The sequence below is a fragment of the Mastomys coucha genome, unplaced genomic scaffold (genome assembly GCF_008632895.1).
Source record: "Mastomys coucha isolate ucsf_1 unplaced genomic scaffold, UCSF_Mcou_1 pScaffold9, whole genome shotgun sequence".
NCBI lineage: Eukaryota > Metazoa > Chordata > Mammalia > Rodentia > Muridae > Mastomys > Mastomys coucha.
Window position 1 is genome coordinate 103,718,981 of NW_022196915.1, and position 17,309 is coordinate 103,736,289.

General features: G+C 44.4%; 2 protein-coding genes across 11 annotated transcripts in view; one reads left to right on the forward strand and one right to left on the reverse strand.

Moving 5' to 3' along the window:
* The window catches only part of Cldn10 (claudin 10), a 96,588-nt gene extending 83,152 nt beyond the window's left edge, over nucleotides 1-13,436 (forward strand). For 3 of the 5 annotated variants that reach the window (XM_031360931.1, XM_031360932.1, XM_031360929.1), the window contains exons 4-5: nucleotides 12,528-12,635; nucleotides 13,085-13,436. In XM_031360931.1, coding sequence (XP_031216791.1) covers nucleotides 12,528-12,635; nucleotides 13,085-13,208 — 232 coding nt within the window. In that variant the 3' untranslated portion in view covers nucleotides 13,209-13,436. The remainder of the gene's footprint in view (nucleotides 1-12,527; nucleotides 12,636-13,084) is intronic. The other 2 variants (XM_031360933.1, XM_031360934.1) reach the window with 1 other exon arrangement.
* Nucleotides 13,437-16,075: 2,639 nt separating this feature from the next.
* Nucleotides 16,076-17,309, reverse strand: part of Dzip1 (DAZ interacting zinc finger protein 1) — a 53,415-nt gene continuing 52,181 nt past the window's right edge. For all 6 annotated transcript variants that reach the window (XM_031360924.1, XM_031360923.1, XM_031360925.1 and 3 more), the window contains one exon: nucleotides 16,076-16,364. In XM_031360924.1, the coding sequence (XP_031216784.1) occupies nucleotides 16,285-16,364 (80 nt within the window). In that variant the 3' untranslated portion in view covers nucleotides 16,076-16,284. The remainder of the gene's footprint in view (nucleotides 16,365-17,309) is intronic.

Sequence of the window (17,309 nt, forward strand, 5' to 3'; positions counted from 1 at the left end):
ATAAAAATGATAGAGATGAACGTCATGGATTTCCTATGTAGCCCATAGAAAAATGATAGAGATGAACGCCATGGATTTCCTATGTAGCCCATAGAAAAATGATAAAAATGATAGAGATGAACATCATGGATTTCCTATGTAGCCCATAGAAAAATGATAGAGATGAACGTCATGGATTTCCTATGTAGGCCATAGAAAAATGATAAAAATGATAGAGATAAACGTCATGGATTTCCTATGTAGTTTTCAAAAATGAAGTTTGTTGGTAAGTTGGTTGGTAAATCTGATGTCAAAGTTAGGAGTCATCTTGATGAGAGATCCGTTTGGTGATGTTATTGACCTTATACATCATCTTTAAATAATTCAAAGCAAAGCAGAGGATGTAGAGAAATAAACTCATTCATTTTATATCACAAAATTGGAGGGAAATTCAGGAAAAGTTGGAGTGAAGTTAGATGGGAGGGAAGGGTCATGAAGATGAAACGTGCGTTGATAATTTCATTCAGAACAATATCTGCAAAATGCTAGTCTCTCCATCGCCCAGGCCTTTATAAAGAAACTACACAGAGGGAGGTGTCTAACCATGCTGTGGGGACATGGTGTCCAGCCCTGGGGTGGATGCTAGTATCTGCAGCCAAGTGCCTTAGGACTGACTTATCAGCTTTTTGGTGGGTTGTTGTTTCTGAGCTTAGGGATGCTGCTTTTTATAGGTGCCCCAGGATGACCTCTTTGGATTATGAAAATCCCAGGGACACCAAGTGAGAAATAGCCAACCGTATATCAAATCTTTTGTCTTCATGAAACTCACATATTTCTATAGGAAATTGTTTGTGAACATTTGTGGGATGGCATGGGGTGGGGGGCGTTTTTGCTATCAATCAGGCTGGCAATTATGTTTCAGACTTGAGATAAGTATTGTAAAAATTTTGAAGGTCAAGTGTAGACATAGTTGGTCAAGCAGGCATTACGTTTTCCTAGTGCATTTAGAAGTCTTCGGGGCATTAGTTTTTCTAGTTCTCTCTGCAGTAAGCCAGAGTGGTGGCGCTGTGGTAGGTAACGGGGATTACACTAACACATATGGGTCCCTTCACACGCCAGGCACAGCACTGCTGGATTCTATCATAAGACCCTCATGAAACGGGACTCTATCCTGAGACTCACTTGGACTAAACTAATCCACATCTCAAACCAGGAGGTGGAGCACTGTAGAACACATCCACTAAATGGTGCAACTTATAATACTAAATTCATAATTTTTGAAACTAGACACTACTATTTATTTCAGAGTTTCTGTTATACATTTATTTTAAAATAGTGTCCATTCAGAAATTGTATTAGCAAACACACAAACAAAAACCATTTTCCTTGGATACAATATAATTTTTACTCTTCTTTTTTTTTTTATTTTTATTTTTTAGTATAGAATAGAGTTTATTTAGGGCATGGAGAGGGGAGTTGAGAGGGTAGTAGGGGCAGAGAAAGGCAGAGAGAAGGAGAGTGTAGAGAAGTAGGGGCCGGCCATGACCACATGGAGAGAGGGGGGAGGGGAATGGGGAGAGAGGGGGAGCAAGGGGGAAGAGCCAGGGAGAGAAGCAGGAGTAAGAGCTAAGTTTTACTCTTCTACCCATGTTAGAAAAGTATATCCTAATTTGTAAATACTCTCCTTACTGCTTTTCTTTTCCGTTGCGTTTCGTGTTTTTGAGATACAGTCTTGCTAGGTAGCCCAGGCTAGACGTGAGCTATAATCCTTCTACCTCAGCATCCTGAATGCTAGGCTGATAGGCTCAGTTCCTTGTTTATTTTTGAAAATTAGATTTGTAAAGATGTACAGGATACCAAACCTGGAGATGAAGATTGAGACGTCACAATCTCAATAAACTCTAGTTGGATCAAGGAAAGATTAGACTTGAGAGTGGTAAATGTCCTATCGCGTTCTAGTTAAAGAGGGGTGACAGGAACCCAGGCTTCAGTTAATCCAATCAATTGATGGCTGTGATTTCATCTGATGTTTTGCTTTTTAAATCAACACCTTCTTGAAGATGGTGGGCGATTAGAAAAACCTGAAGCTACGTGTGCATTGTCTGCCAGCACAGAGTTAATTTGGTTCCATAGGTCTTGAGAAGTCATTGTTAAAAGCAAGTCTTTGGCCAGGCTTATTCGTGGAAGAGTGTGTTCTCAGCTGGCTTCACTAGAATTTAATAACTGCTGTCTGGTTTCAAGTTCATTTGAGCTTAAACGTGTGTGGGACTCACAGTTCACGACTCTGCCAATCCAGTGAGCAGAGGTTGGGAGGTGCTGTAGGAAGCTTCTAGATGTTTGTTTCTCTGATGTCTTGCTGGACTGGCATGAGGACTCTGGCTTTGTCGAGGTCAGAAAGCATCTCCTTGGTCTGTCTCCTACCAGAATGCCCCCAAGTGATGCTATTACTGTAGAGAATCTGGTCCTTTCAGATCTGTGCAAAGCTTCCTGCTAGGTTGACAGTCTGAAGAGGCAAGACTTTGCAGATGGAGCTGGGAGGCACAATCATGTTCCTTTTCTCACGAATGGCACACATTAGGCTATATCAAGTTACGACGAAGTGTCTTCTCCTGGTGGGTCCTTGGGCAAAGCACTGGAAGACAGCTGTTTGCTCTGGTTTAAATCACACTCTTGTGCCTGAATCCTAAAATGTAGTGGAAGACAGTTTGAAGTAAGCTTGGCTCAACCCAGAGAATACAGATTGACAGTAGATCATTGCAATAACATGAGGTTTATTGATCCACATATGTGGGGTTGCCCACCCTCACAGGGTCAACCTTGAACTTAGAAAGAATACTTTTTATACTTTACAGAGGGCAGATTTCTGCAGCAAGGCTAGCTGGCTTACTCTGGTTGGTGGATCACAGTACAAAGGATCTCATCAGGCATTGGTCGGCTTGCTCAGGGGGCTGTTCTTGGCTCAGTCAGCCAACTTCCCTATCCAGCTCTGCACCTGGGCTTGAAAAGTCCCTGGGAAGGGGCTGAGTTACTAGGTGGTAGGGGGGATTGTCATCAGCAAGGTCAGGGTGACAGTTTGTGGTCTTTTTTGAAATTCACCACAGGGAGAGGTTGGGAGGTTCTTTCGAGAATTGTTAAACTTGTTTTCGTGGACCTTAGTGTCATTGCGACCACCAGTTATTTTTGTTTTGGCCTTACTTAGCTTAGTCAGAATGACCTGGCCATTCTGTCTCAACATTCTGACCATCAGAACTTTACAACCTGTCCTTGGCTATCTCTGAAACACAGCTCAGTGTCTGAAGCTGCTGCTGCTTGCTTCTGTAAAACTTGTTTCCACACTGCTTGCTGCTTACAGAAACTAGAACATGGCCCCCTTATTTTACTGTGAAACTTTAATTCTACATCTCCAGAACTCTGTTTTTCACTTTGTTACTTCAAGTTCAGGCCTTGAAACATGTTTTCCTCTTGTTGGTTTGTTGATGCTGTTGAATTTTACAATACATTTCTCCAGCATTAGACTCTGCAGAGCTCCACCCCATCCCTCTAGCATATACACCTTGGCTGTCTAAGTTAGGAAAACATAACTAAGCTTATCGGTAAATTCCTACTGTGTGCAAGGAACCCAATTGTAGCTTTATTCATGAATAAAACATGGGTGGCTTTGCAGCAGAGCTGCAGTCAAGAATCTAGTAGTCAGGGGCTGGTGAGATGGCTCAGTGGGTAAGAGCACTGACTGCTCTTCCAAAGGTCCTGAGTTCAAATCCCAGCAACCACATGGTGGCTCACAACCATCCATAATGAGGTCTGACGCCCTCTTCTGGTGTGTCTGAAGACAGCTATAGTGTACTTACATATGATAAATAAATAAAACCTTTAAAAAAAAAAGAATCTAGTAGTCACTTTGCTGTGAGATATCTTCAGTGGCTTTTTATTCTAAAATGTTTTTTACCCCCATCATGTATGAGAATTTTTTTCTAACTTCCATCTGGCTTAGACAGCTCCCCACATTTGTGTTTTTGCTGTTTCCCCTCTTTGTCTCTGAGTTTTCTTTTCATCCATGTGGTGATTCTGCTTGAACAACTCCAACTCGGGCATTTACAGAGCCGTGAAAACAACCCCTTCTCTTTCCCTTAGGCTATTCCAAACCAACTTCCTCCTTTTTATTAAAACAGAACCCAACAAATCCAAAAGGAAAAAAAAAAAAAAAACAAAACTACCCACCTACAAGCTTATGCTAATAGGCCCCAAAGCAAGATTCACAACCCACATGATAACATTATTCTTACCCTTGCTTTGTTGCCCAAACCACTAACTTCCTGAATGTCTTGTTTTGCTTTCTTAAACTGTTCCAAGTCACAATTGATCAGCAGAAAGAAACTGCTTTTCAAATCAAGCAAAGTAGAAGCCTGCCACCATGACCCATTTAAAGGAACAGAACCGCGTTGTCTGAGACTCTACTGTGTACCAGGGATGCTGGGCCTCTGGGTCTCATGCATGGGTCTTAGCCTCGAGGCTTTTCTGTTTTCAATTTTAATGTGGAATACTCTTCATTCCTGGCATACTTGACTCGATACTTTAGGATTTAGACTATACTTAGGTAAAATCTCTTCACTATTGTAGGCTTTAGTAGTTAGAAATTAATGTTCGCCAGACTGGGGATGTGGCCCAATGTAGATCTGTGCTTTATGCGAGGGAGGCCCAGGGTCAGTCCTTAGCATAGAAGGAAAAGGATACATGGGGTGGGAGGTGGAAAGAAGAGGAGAGGGACAGGCAGGGGTGGGGTGGGGGAGGGAAGAGCTACAGTCACATAAATTCTTCCATTCTGGTTTCTGGTTGAGACCCATCCTTACAGGTGCACAGTGACCTAGCCAGGCTATTTAACTTTTCTCTTCCACCTTCGTCATCAAATGCTGCAATATGGATGCATGTTTCGAATTACTCTGCTCACAAGGTTATTTGGAAAGTGAGATTGTGGAAGAAGCCATAGAGTTTTGGGTAGGAGAGCAATCACAGGAAAGTCTTAAATACAGAGAATAAACTCAGCAGTTAGCAAGTGTGAGTCTGTGACTTACTGGGCTTTGTTCAGAAGTCGCATGGGTCACCTCTGCTTACAGGAATTCCCCAGAGGCTTCTGTTAGGCCAGCGAGTCTCTTAAAAATCAACCGGATGGCAAATGTTTGCCAACTCCATTTCATTTTTACTGATCAGCCTGTGGTGAAGTTACTCCTGTCAGTTTACGTTGGGTCTGACAACTCAGCTCCTATCCCTTTACACTCTGGTCATACTTCTGGTCAACCTTCCTCCCTTGCGTGGGAGATGTAGCTTCTGGGGGTTTCCTCTGCTTTGTGCCCACGTTATAACCCTATGGCAGTTCACACTTGCTGGTTTATTAGTCTTCCAGACCAGACAGGGAGCATCATGAAACGGGGAGTGCATGTTGATGTGTTGAACTTCTTGTAGCCCTGTAGCTAGTCCACGCTTCAGGATACAGCAGGGGTGATATGAGCAGTGACCGGTCTGTGCCTCTCCCCATAAGTAGAAGCTGTTTGCTTATGAGATAAGGGTAAGCAGACAAGAGGGTCCTTCAAAGGCTAGGCAGGCTCACAACCAAAATGTCAGGAAGGATCCTGGGTCGAAGCTGCCTGGAGTAAACAGCCCTACTGCTTCCTAGTTTCACGTCATTCCAATGCTTTGTGCTCTGAGTCTACCGAACGAGGATAAGCAGTTGGCAGTGGTCAGGCGGGATGGCATAGTTCAAAGTTTAAAGTCATATCTGATAGTACATGATAAACACTATGGAAAAATGTTAGCTCTGATTTCGAAAGATCCTTCCACATATATCCACACAACAGAACCTCACCTTTTATAGTATTCTGAGATTAGCAATAGAGAAGTGCTGGAGCCCTAAGAGAAGGAATAATTTGTTCTGGGACACTTGGCTCTCAAGTGAGGGTCTAACGTGCAACCATTAGGAAAGCCCACACAACAAAGGCATGGTTTGTTAATTTCTGGTCACCCGTGTCCCTGTATTGACTTATATAAGCAAGCTGCTGTATTCAGGTACTGGGGGGCTCTTCACATCAGACCATACCCCACAGGGTCTCTTGCCTTGGTTGGCTCTCAATTGTTCTCCAGTGACCTGGCGTGGATTCTGAATGAATGTTGGAAGCATTTTGATTGTTCAGGACTTTTTTTGGCCTGAGGTCCCTCTGTACATATTTACTTCAGTGTGAAGGAACTCACCTGTCCACACCCATAGAGACTTCAGCACAGGCTTAGCCCTACAGAGTCCCCTGAAGGGTCTCAGGATGGTATTTGCTGTTAGGAACTTCCTATTTAAAGGGCAGCCCTGTGAGCTCGGTCAATTTATTCAGACTTCAGAATTACCCGTAAACATGTCATTGAATTCTCTGTGAGTATCGTGACTCAGCACACCATTCCTGCTTCAGATCAAGACCAGGCAAACCCCCAATTATCCACCCTGTTGGGCAAGATCAATGGCACCGATGTTGCTAAGTAATGGATTTATTTTTGCAACAAACGGAGTAATCTGGGACATGAGATGTTCCTACTAAATTATAATTTACCTTGGCTAACGTGACATTTAGTTCCACTGTGGATGGCTTCTAAGTTTCCAGTAACTAGTAAGGTTGCTCTTCGGAAGACCTCACTGGTCAGCTGATGCAGCCGGAGCCGGGAAGGCACTGGAGACAGGCCAGTCGTGAGCGGCTAATCTGGGCCCTGACTTCTTAGTCACTCCATTGCTTCACCACAGCGACACAGATGGACAGTGTTGTGAAGATTAAAGAAAATGACTTATCAGGGAAATATTGGTCAAAGGCTACTGAATAAAAACAGCAGAAAGATCAGTTTGACGTCAGTTTGTGAGCTCAGTCCTCCTGGTTGCCTGTTTTTTTTTACTGTACCTTGGAATAATTTCTGACACTTGCCTGCTTTTTAAATTCTTTAATGAGTTAAATAAAACATTCCCAACATGTTCATTTTAAAAATAAAAAATGTGAATGTCCCCATCAGTAGCACACAGGGATAAATGGGAACGAGGCTCCTGCCATTACATTGCTTGTCAATTTTTAAGTCACCCAGTAGCAAGTCACAGGTGCTGCAAGACAATGCATGCATGCTTGTTAGGATCTGCAACCGAGAACTGACCCCAAGACAATGCATGCATGCTTGTTAGGATCTGCAACTGAGAACTGACCCCAGAAGAGGAAACTTAAAAAGTGCAGTCTTGTCTTAGTTTCTCAAATTTGAGAATTCCCTGTGAAGATCCCAAAACCTGGGATTTAGATTTTGTCCTGCTTTTGCTGCTGGTTTGTAAATGTTGCAGGATGCCAGGCTGTGGGAGGGACCGCTCACAGAGGAGATTGGTGGGAGGCAACTTACAGAAGGCAGGAGGGCTATGGCAAGCATGGGGTGGGCAGGCTCTCGATGGTCCACTCTACGTCAGCAGCTTGGAATGCACAGTGTTAGGAACAGATGTATTTATGCATAGTCTTTATAGAATATCCATTTGTGGGGGGCATGTATATTGGTTATTACCATTTTTTGGAATTTATTTATTTATTATATGTAAGTACACTGTAGCTATCTTCAGACACTCCAGAAGAGGGCATCAGAACTCATTATGGATGGCTGTGAGCCACCGTGTGGTTGCTGGGATTTGAACTCAGAACCTTTGGAAGAGCAGTCAGTGCTCTTAACTGCTGAGCCATCTCTCCAGCCCCCACCATTTTTTATTGGATATTTTATTTATTTACATTTCAAATGTTATCCCCTTTCCTGGTTTCCCCTCCAGAACTCCCCTATCCCATCCCACTTCCCCCTGCTTCTATAAGGGTGCTCCCCCACCCCCCACCCATCTCCCTGCCCTGGCATTCCCCTACACTGGGGCATCAAGCCTTCACAGGACCAAGGACCTCTCTTCCCATTAAATAAAGCAAGGATACTCTACTCTAAAAAGGCCTGTGACCTTCATTAAAGTACCTTCAGTATTCTTGGGGTCCCAAAAGGATGAGGTCTTCTCATTTGCCAGAGCCTCTCATTTTCGGAGGGGCTGCCCAGCATACCCTGGCCTTAGTGGCCCCTCTTGTGGTTTTGGGTGAAAGATCAGCCTCAGGGCATTTGGAAAAAATTCCACACCCTGTGGTTCTGGAGCCACTGAGAACTCAATGAGCCAAGGAGGGAGAAAAACCTTTCTGAAATGGGAACTCAAAGTAGATTTATTGGCATTTAAAAGTACTCGTAAACTCATTTACTGTGAGAACAACAGTTAAGAGTCCAGGTTTGGGATCACAGTTAAAGGCTTTAAATCTCGGCTCTACCCTTTACTTGGCTCAAATGTGAGACAAGTAATTTAATCTCCCTGAGCCTCAGTTTCGTCTTCTGCAAAATGAGGATCCGTATACCCATATCTCAGGATTGTAATGAGGGTTGAATGTGGATGTGTGTTCAGATGCACAGCACAGCCTAAGAGCCAGGGCCTGTCGTTCCCGCGTCCTTCCTCAGACCACGTTTGTATGTATGTGGGAGAGAGCTGAGGCCAGTCATGTCTGTTTGCACAGACATGCTCTTTGAATTCTATTGTTAGGCTTTGTCACAGTGTACTGCAATTATTTGCTTAATGTCTTACTAGTCCCACCAGACTATAGGATCTCTGGGAGGAACTGTCAGGCTGACATCTCTTGCCCATCCGGGACCCGACGAGTGGCTTGGTCCTTGGCTTGGTATGTCTGTGGTGACAAAATGAAGCCAAGGAGATCCCTAGGATCTGTAAATCATGTCAGAAATGGAGATGTGGGTGCAAGATCAGGGTGTGAAAATAAGTTGCTCCCAGTCCCTTTACCTAGGTCTGACTTATGAGGGGGCATGTGCATTGTGCTGAGTAAGCACTACCTGTGCACTGTGCTGAGTCAGCACCACCACGCAGATCTTGCCTCTCCGGGAATGAAGGGTATGAACAAGAACCGACTCTAACTCTAGATACAGCAAGGAGAGGAATGTGATTAACCCGTACTTGAAAGCATATTGTAAATGCTTCAGATCTTTCTAGTTTATTTGGGAAGACACTTTTAAGCAGTTAATCCATATTTTAATTTTTCTGATAAGAAGAAATTCATCCCCCAGTCTTGGTGAGCTAAAGTCATATTCTCTGATACAAATGTGTCAAAGCTATGTGAGCGCAACACTCTGAGGAGTGTTGGCATTTGACGTACATTAAAATGTTTCAAGTCTAAACCAGTCTCTGTCCTCGCAGTTAAGGGTCAATCTGGCCTGGAGCTAGTTATTCTTCCAGCATAGGGAAGAAGCTGAGGTGGACCATAGAGACCACAACAGGAGTGGAAAGCTGGTGTAGGGACAAGAGGATATTGCTCATAAAACAAACAAACAAACAAAACAAAACAAAACAAAAAAAACAAACAAAAAAAAACACGCAGCAGATAATCTGAAGTTTGGATAAGAAGTGTTGAAATCAGTTTCTTAGCATTACCAAGAGTTCCAGGCAGAGCTGAGGGAGATGTGCCTTGGAAACCAATTGCAGTGGAAGTTTTATTGCCCTTTCTCTCAAAGCTGCCTTTGAATGGAACCAGTCACTGTTTGCCACGAGAGATACGAGAGATATGTAGGGATAGGCATGGACTGGAGTGAACCCTACTGAGGGGGACTCGGACATGGGTCTCTCAGCAGAATAAAGAAAAAGTCTGAGAGAGGAAGAACCAATCACAAAAGCCATCACATCAGCGTTAAAAATAAAGAGGGGATGATGTAGGGTCTCTAGAATCAACTCTAAATAGATACTGCTTTGAAGTGTTTGGCAAGATTTATAATGGAAATTAGGTAGAATAATTCACTTAAAAGTGATCCCGCTTATGAAAAAAGTAAAATATATTTAAAAAATGGAACGAAGGTCTGGGCGTGTGGCTCGGTCTATAGAGTATTGGTGTAGCATTCAGGAGGCCCTGATTCTATCCAGTACACTACATAAACCAAGGTGGCCTGCCTGTAATCCCGGCATTCTGGAGGTAGAGGCTGAAGATCAGAAGTTCAAGGTCACCCTCCACTACACAGCAATATGAAGTTCTCCTGAGAGATCTATTAGCCTCTGTCCCTCCTTGACTCAAAATTTTAAAACTGGAATAAAAAAAGCTAGTTATTATTATAAACAAAGATCAAAGTTTCAAGGTGGTTTGAATTAATGACGACACAGGCAGGCCACTTGCAATGCTCCCTTCAGGGAGGTCTTGGTGCTGAGCCACGCGGTTCCGGACTTCTATCATGTTTGCTACTCACTGGGCAATTCCTAAAAGGTGGAGACCCTCTTAGCAGTGGCGGGACACGACTTTAATCCCAGCAGAGGCTGGCAGATCTCTATGATTCAAGGCCAGCCCGGGATGCAGGTTCCTCTTTGTATTGTATGGATGCCTCATCTGTCAGTTAAAATGCCTATGACCTATGGCTTAGGCAGGAAATAGAGGTGAGACATCCAGGAGGAGAAAAAGTTCTGGGAGAGGAGGAGGCGAGGAAAGGAGTTGGAAAAGGGATGAGGAGACAGATACAGGCTACCTGAGCTCAGGTTAACCGGCCATGGGGCAGAATATAGGCTAAAATAAATGGCTACCTTCAGTTGTGATCTTGTCAGAGTAGAATCTAGCTATATGGCCACGGTATTTGCCAATATGAGTCCGAGTCTTATCTCTGAGAGCATGGGGCTGGGAGGTAGAACCTGGACACTCAAACGAGTAGCCGTGGTACCCACAACTGGGACCGTCCTCCAGGAAAGCTCATAACTGAAAGAAACCCTGAGACTTTTTGAAGGCATACATCCACAGCAGCATGGTTGAAGGAGAGATGACCTCTGGAGCAAGTAGAGAAAGATAGTGTGACGAGGTTTCAGCACGGGAACGGCCTGCACGGAGAGCGCTGTCCTCTGTATGCTGGCTCAGGATGAGTCTGGAAGGGTCTGCAGCCAGGTCATTTTAGGACTTTCAGGGTTTACAGGAGTCAGATGGCATGCTATGTGTCACAGGGCTGCATCTTTTATGTGTACAATCTCATTAAAACAACATAAAAAAAGGGGACTGACATTAGAAATCTGGGCCATGCAAATGTTGTATGTATAGCACGTTGGTTTGTCAATTTCTTTTCTCAGAACTATGATCTGTGCAACTCTCTTTTCCGGTGATATGTAGTACTCCACTCTTGGTGCATATGTGCAGCCTGAAAGTGCCTTTTCTCTCTTTACATCAACTTTCTGTGTCTGTCATTACCACACGGGGGACCCTTGAAAAAGTCTGTAGGCTTCCAGAAGCAGGTGCAGTGCTAATGCCTACCTGTTCTGTCATGGCTGTTCCTTGCCCCCAGCCGTCACCCGGTTTCCCAAGAGAGTAAGTACAAGAGAGGATCATAGGACAAAATATACTTAACTCCATCCCAGATGCCTGCCTCTTAGTGGGCCTTGACTACAGAAATTCCTACTGCTGCACAGATAGCTACAGAAAGCCCATGCTGGGTACAAGGGAGCAGAGATCCCTCCTACACAGCCAAGTAGGAAGGGCCAATGGGCCAAGAACCCGGGAGAGCTCCTGCCAGCTGCTCTCTGCAGCTATGTGGCCTCCACACCCAAGCCAGAGCCAGGCTCTCAGCACATGCCTGTCCTTGTCAGGAGTAACCTGGAGCCCTGTCTTCTCTTTACCTCCAAAGGTCATTTCTGCATGAATATGTGTGACCAATACACACTCTGGGCTCATTTTATACTGAAACAGACCAGTCCCCCTCACAACCAGTTTTCCAGTGTGTGTGTGTGTCTGTCTGTCTGTCTATGGCACAAAAGTGAGATGCCTTTTCATTAAAAAAAAAAAAAAAGTCCTAACTCCACAGAAAGAGGACTCCCTAGGGTTTTTCTATTCTCTATTCCTTTTCCTACTTTGTTATGTGTAGGGTGTGTGAAGGGCTGGTCCTCACCTGAAAGGATTTCTTCTAGCTGTCTAACAAGTGACTTCATCTTTGAAGGTCCCACCTTCAGATGCTGGCCGCCTTATCTGGAGAAGGGCTGTCTTGGTCATGTGTACATTCCGTTTGTGTCCTGCCACCTAGAAGCTTGGTCACTGGTTACTTCTAGATGAGCATCCCCACTAGACTCCAGAGGTGATGTGATCGTCTGTCCCTGAGCCTTCTTGCATAGACACCTTGCACGTTCATGTATTCACTCAGCAAGCACTTGACATTTACTGAGCTAACTAGAACAAATGTGGAGGCAGACTTCCATTTCTGTATGTCTAAATAATTTGGCCCATGGAACACAAGACAGGAATGGAGGAAAGTGACGGCAGAGGGCAGATGGGCCAGGCGGCCCAGCCTTCCACCTGACCTGGCCTCATCACCCTGGCTTCCAGTCAGGAAGTCGGAGAGGCATCCTCTGCCTTGAACAAGTTATTGCTTCCTTTGTAAGCTCAGAGCAGGAAAGTGTGTGTGTAAATATTAGCTAGCAGGTGGGCTGGCTGTAACACTGTAATGGTCCTGTCATTCTCTCACAGGTATGAATTAGGGGCTGCTCTCTTCATTGGATGGGCAGGAGCTTCTCTCTGCATCATTGGGGGCGTCATATTTTGCTTTTCAATATCCGACAACAACAAAACACCCAGGTAGGAATGCGAAACAAAACTGCCCTGTTAAAAATGCACTATTCTCAGTCATTACATATATGACAAGTTACCTGCAGTTCATGGGACTCTTAGAATTAAAAGTAACAATTGTAAAAGGGTAGGGATACAGTTGCTATTTTTAAAAGATTCCATGGCTGTGTTCTACAGCTGGATCTGTGACTGGGAGGTCTTCAAGTTGACCTCAGTGCGATCTCACATAGGTAGGAACTGATGAAGCCTCTGCGAAGCCTGCTGAGTGCCAGGAAGATGAGCTTTTAAAAGTAGTTCTGAGAAGGTGTATCAGAACCAGTGAGAACACCCTGCATCCCTCATCACGAGAGCTGACCAAGGAAGAGTTAACTCATGGCTACTGTCAGCAGTGCTTCTATCCATGTCTCATTTGCTCTGCATGTAGAACAGAATCAACCCCGGTGTGTTTTACCTTTCAGAATGGGCTACACATACAATGGACCCACGTCTGTCATGTCCTCTCGGACCAAGTATCAAGGCGGAGAAGGAGATTTTAAAACTGCAGGCCCTTCAAAACAGTTTGACAAAAATGCCTACGTCTAAGGAGCTCTGGCAAGCTGCCTCTTGAGTTGGTTGTGCAAGAGAACTGTTCTCACAATGGTCCTTCCAAGGCTCTCCTGAAACTACCGCTTAAGCTGTGTTTTTTTTTTTTTTTTTTTTGTTTTTAATAGAAATTTGAAGACTGTTGATTGGATGTAAATGTTCTTATAGTTATAATCTAATCATTTTCTGTTGTTCTTTTCTGTAAGGAAAATAAACAGGTTATTTACAGGATTTGTATATTGTGTACACATAGAAGACATGGATACCCTTAGTCTATAAGGCTCATGGAATGATAACCAACAGAAGTGCGTAGACAATGGTGTCGTCGAAGGGGGCGAGGATAGTCTGAGACTATCCCTCATCCAGTATCCAAGACAAACAACTGCAGAATCATCTGCCATGCAGTTGACTTCTAGTTTCTTAGTTCTGTCCGTCAGGACTGTCATTTGTCATGCATGGCTCAAGAAAGGGCCAGTGAGACCACGGTGCCTTTGCCCCGAATGTGGACCCTAAACCACACAAGCTTGTCTGACCGAGAGCGCATTACTACTGGCTGAGCTGGCCACTGGTGGTGGCTGAATCTAAAGCCAGCTAAGGGAGCTCTGTGGCCTGTGTGGACTTGCCTCTCTCGTTTCCTGTGTCCCAGGGTCTGCACCCAGCGTGGGCTTGCCGGTCTCATGTCCCGTGTCCCATGGGTCTGCACCCAGTACTCACTAGGTCATTGAGACACTGGCCAGTTTTCAAGACATGGAACTTGATCAGGTGGTTTTAGAACAAAGATGTAGATGGATTCCTGAGGCCAGCCCTGAATGCCACTTACCCACAAAGGCAGTAATTGTTCCTGCGAGCATTCAGCTTACAGGTCACAGTGCATTTACCCTTCAGAGCCCCTTAACGGTGGGTGCTTATATTTTCCTGTGTGTGCAGTGAAGAAATGTAGCGTAGAGAGCCAGATGAGCCCTGGAGAGACAGAGCCAGGGTGTGAGCTGACCTAGGGCAAGTACATGGTTCCAAGTCGTAAGAAGTTGTACTTCTGTCATATGCTACAGATTGCCTAGAACGAGTCACATGGCTGACTACCATGACTTTCCCAGAGGGTGAAAGACTGAAAAGGAAAAAAAGCACATTGTTTGCAGGTACTCAATGGAAAGAAAAGGAAACTTTTCTTTTTAAATTAAAAACAGAAAGAAAAAAACCAATTAAAACATTTTCCAGTGTCATACTTTGTTAAAACTTGAAACATATTTTGCTTCCATAAGGCTGGGTTAGTAACCACAGACCAGTGTGGGGACAGAGCTGTGGAGGCACACGTTTAAAAGGATTTCTTTCTTCACATGAACTGCTGAAGACAGAAGTTGGACTGAGAATGTAGAGAGAGTGGGAGATGAAGGCACAGGTGGTCAGGGAGGGACTATCTAAGCTCTGTCAAAGAAAATGGAATAAAACGATTGAATGAGGACAAGAGGGGGACAAACCTTAAACACGGATAAGTAAAAGGACCGAGCTTTGTGACCTATAAATACCAACTTACTTCACATGTTGAGTTTGGCCAGATCATTACATTTCCCTGGCCTGGGGGTGGGGTGGGGTGGGAGGTGGGGGGTGGGGCAGGGGTGAGGAAATGTGGCAGACACAGAAGGGGCAGGCAGGGGTGAGGAAATGTGGCAGACACAGAAGGGGCAGGCAGGGGTGAGGAAATGTGGCAGACACAGAAGGGGCAGGCAGGGGTGAGGAAATGTGGTGGACACAGAAGGGGTGGGCAGGGGTGAGGAAATGTGGCAGGCACAGAAGGGGCAGGCAGGGGTGAGGAAATGTGGTGGACAGAGTCTGGAACACAACTCTCGATTTCTACCCAAACCCATAGGGACAATAACAACCTGTTGATCTAAGAGATGGGCAGGCTGTTGATGTCTGCCTGACTCTCACGAAAGCTTTAGAAGCCTACACATAAAGTGAGCACACAACGGCCCCGCAGGGAGGTGGGAGAATTTTTTTTTTCACGGTTTGAAATAGTCACACATAGGTTTCTAGATGGCAGCCACAGCAGTCATGGAGATGTATTCCAAGGTGGAGGGTGTGTTAGACACCAGGGCTTTGTGCAAGCCATCTCATAAATCTAGCCAAGAAGTCTTCTCAATAAGCAGCCACAGTCACGGGGTGTGATGGAGGACTTTACTGGCACAGTGGACAGATGACAGGAGACCCCAAATCAACAAGCCATTAAAATGTTCCTTTTTTTTTTTTTTTTGAGACAATCCTAATAGTTCCACAAAGTATAAAAAAATATTTTTTTAAAAAAGGAAAAAAAATTAAAAAAGAAAAAAAAAACCCAAACAGTTTCTATATAAACTTTCTGATCACTGCCAAGATCATTATTCAAGAATATAAATTAGTTCTGAGGTATTTTATACTATGGGCTGGGGACTGAACACAGGAAAATGACACGTGGGTGACTTAATAATGGCTCATCTTTTTCTAGTGACCATCTCACAGGGATCAATTGGCATTTACAACGGTTGTGCATTATTCATAAGACATCCAAATGAAGGTTACACTGCAAAAAATAACTCGTTAGTAACGACATGCTAATAGGGCCTCAGAGGTCAGAGGGATCAAAGGTACTTTAAAGAAATGTATTTACCATGGGCCTAGCTAACTGTTACCGTTCATGGGATCACTGAGTTCGCTAATTCAGTTTGAAGAGACTTGACAGAATTGTCTGACATAAGAACTACCAATGGAACAGTACATAGATATTTTAAACAGCTATAATAATTCAAACCGATCCTGCTATCTGTCAAAAAAAAAAAAAAAAAAAAAAGACTTAAAAGTTAGTTGAAAAAAAAAATACATTTAACACTAGAGAGTTCTGTACTGAAGAAAAGAGTTTTTATGACCTAAAGGATACGCTGTTTTACACAGTGGGTAGCTGACAGTTTGTTCTCGATACTGTGTTCCAGGTCATGAGAGACACCCTCGCTCTGAACGGGCTTCCTTGCTATGGTGGGAAACACTGAAGAGCGTTGGAGTCCTACGGACTGTTGACTGCACAGCCTGCTAAGGTGCAAGGTTGTGGTCAGACATCCAAAACATCACTCCAGTCCGTCGCAGTGAGCAGGCTGCTCTTGAGTGTGCTTGATTGGTTTTCCTGAAGTCCTGGATGGGGAAGAGGAGAAAGAGGAGGGATCCATGATTACACGAGAACAGTAATCTCGACTTCGGTCGTTTCTCACCTAGGTTCTGAATCTTCAGCAAGCCTGTCCCCGCACCCCCCACCAGTCCCTAAAGGCTCTGGGGGACACACCCACAAGTCGGCCATATTTCTAGATCTCCTCACAGGCTGTGGCCTATGACCACCCATCCTGAAGCACACAAGCTCCTTGGCCGCCTATGTCCTGTGCCCTGCTTCTCTTCTCCTGGCACTCAGCACAGAGCCTGGATATTGAGGATTCACAGCACATCTGTATTGTGTTATTAACTATGGGCAAATAGAAACTGTGCAGGAAATGAACATAAAACCCTACACATCAAGGTAAATCTCTAGTTTAATATCTAGAGGTAAGTGTTAAACATAGATTTTTTTTTTCTGAGGTAGAACAACTTAATGTGAAATTAATTAAAAAGAACTACGATTTTAGCCACGGGAATAGCATGCTGTGGGGAACTCCACTCTATTTTGAATGTAGAATGTTCTCTGAGGAATGCAGAGGGCACTGACGTAGCCTCTTGGCCCTGTTCCTTACAAGGCACTGTATCTCAAACATCATCTTGTTTTTGTAACTGGAACAGATCATTTGCAGAGATAACTTCATAATGGCAGTGGTTCGCAGCCATGTTATCAGGTGACAGTGTGACATGAACTGCAGAGCTGATGCTCTAGAGGGGGAGTAGGGACAAAGTGGGGCCCAGAGGGCCTGCTGAAGACAGGAGTCACAATTATGGGATCTATAGAAAGAGTAGGGACAAAGTGTATGGTGAGTGGTGTGTGGGTATGTGTATATGTATGTGTGTGGTGTGTGTATGTGTGTGTGTGGTGTGTGTGGGGGGGGTATGTGTGTGTGTGGTGTGTGGTGTGTGGTATGTGTGTGTGGTGTGTGTATG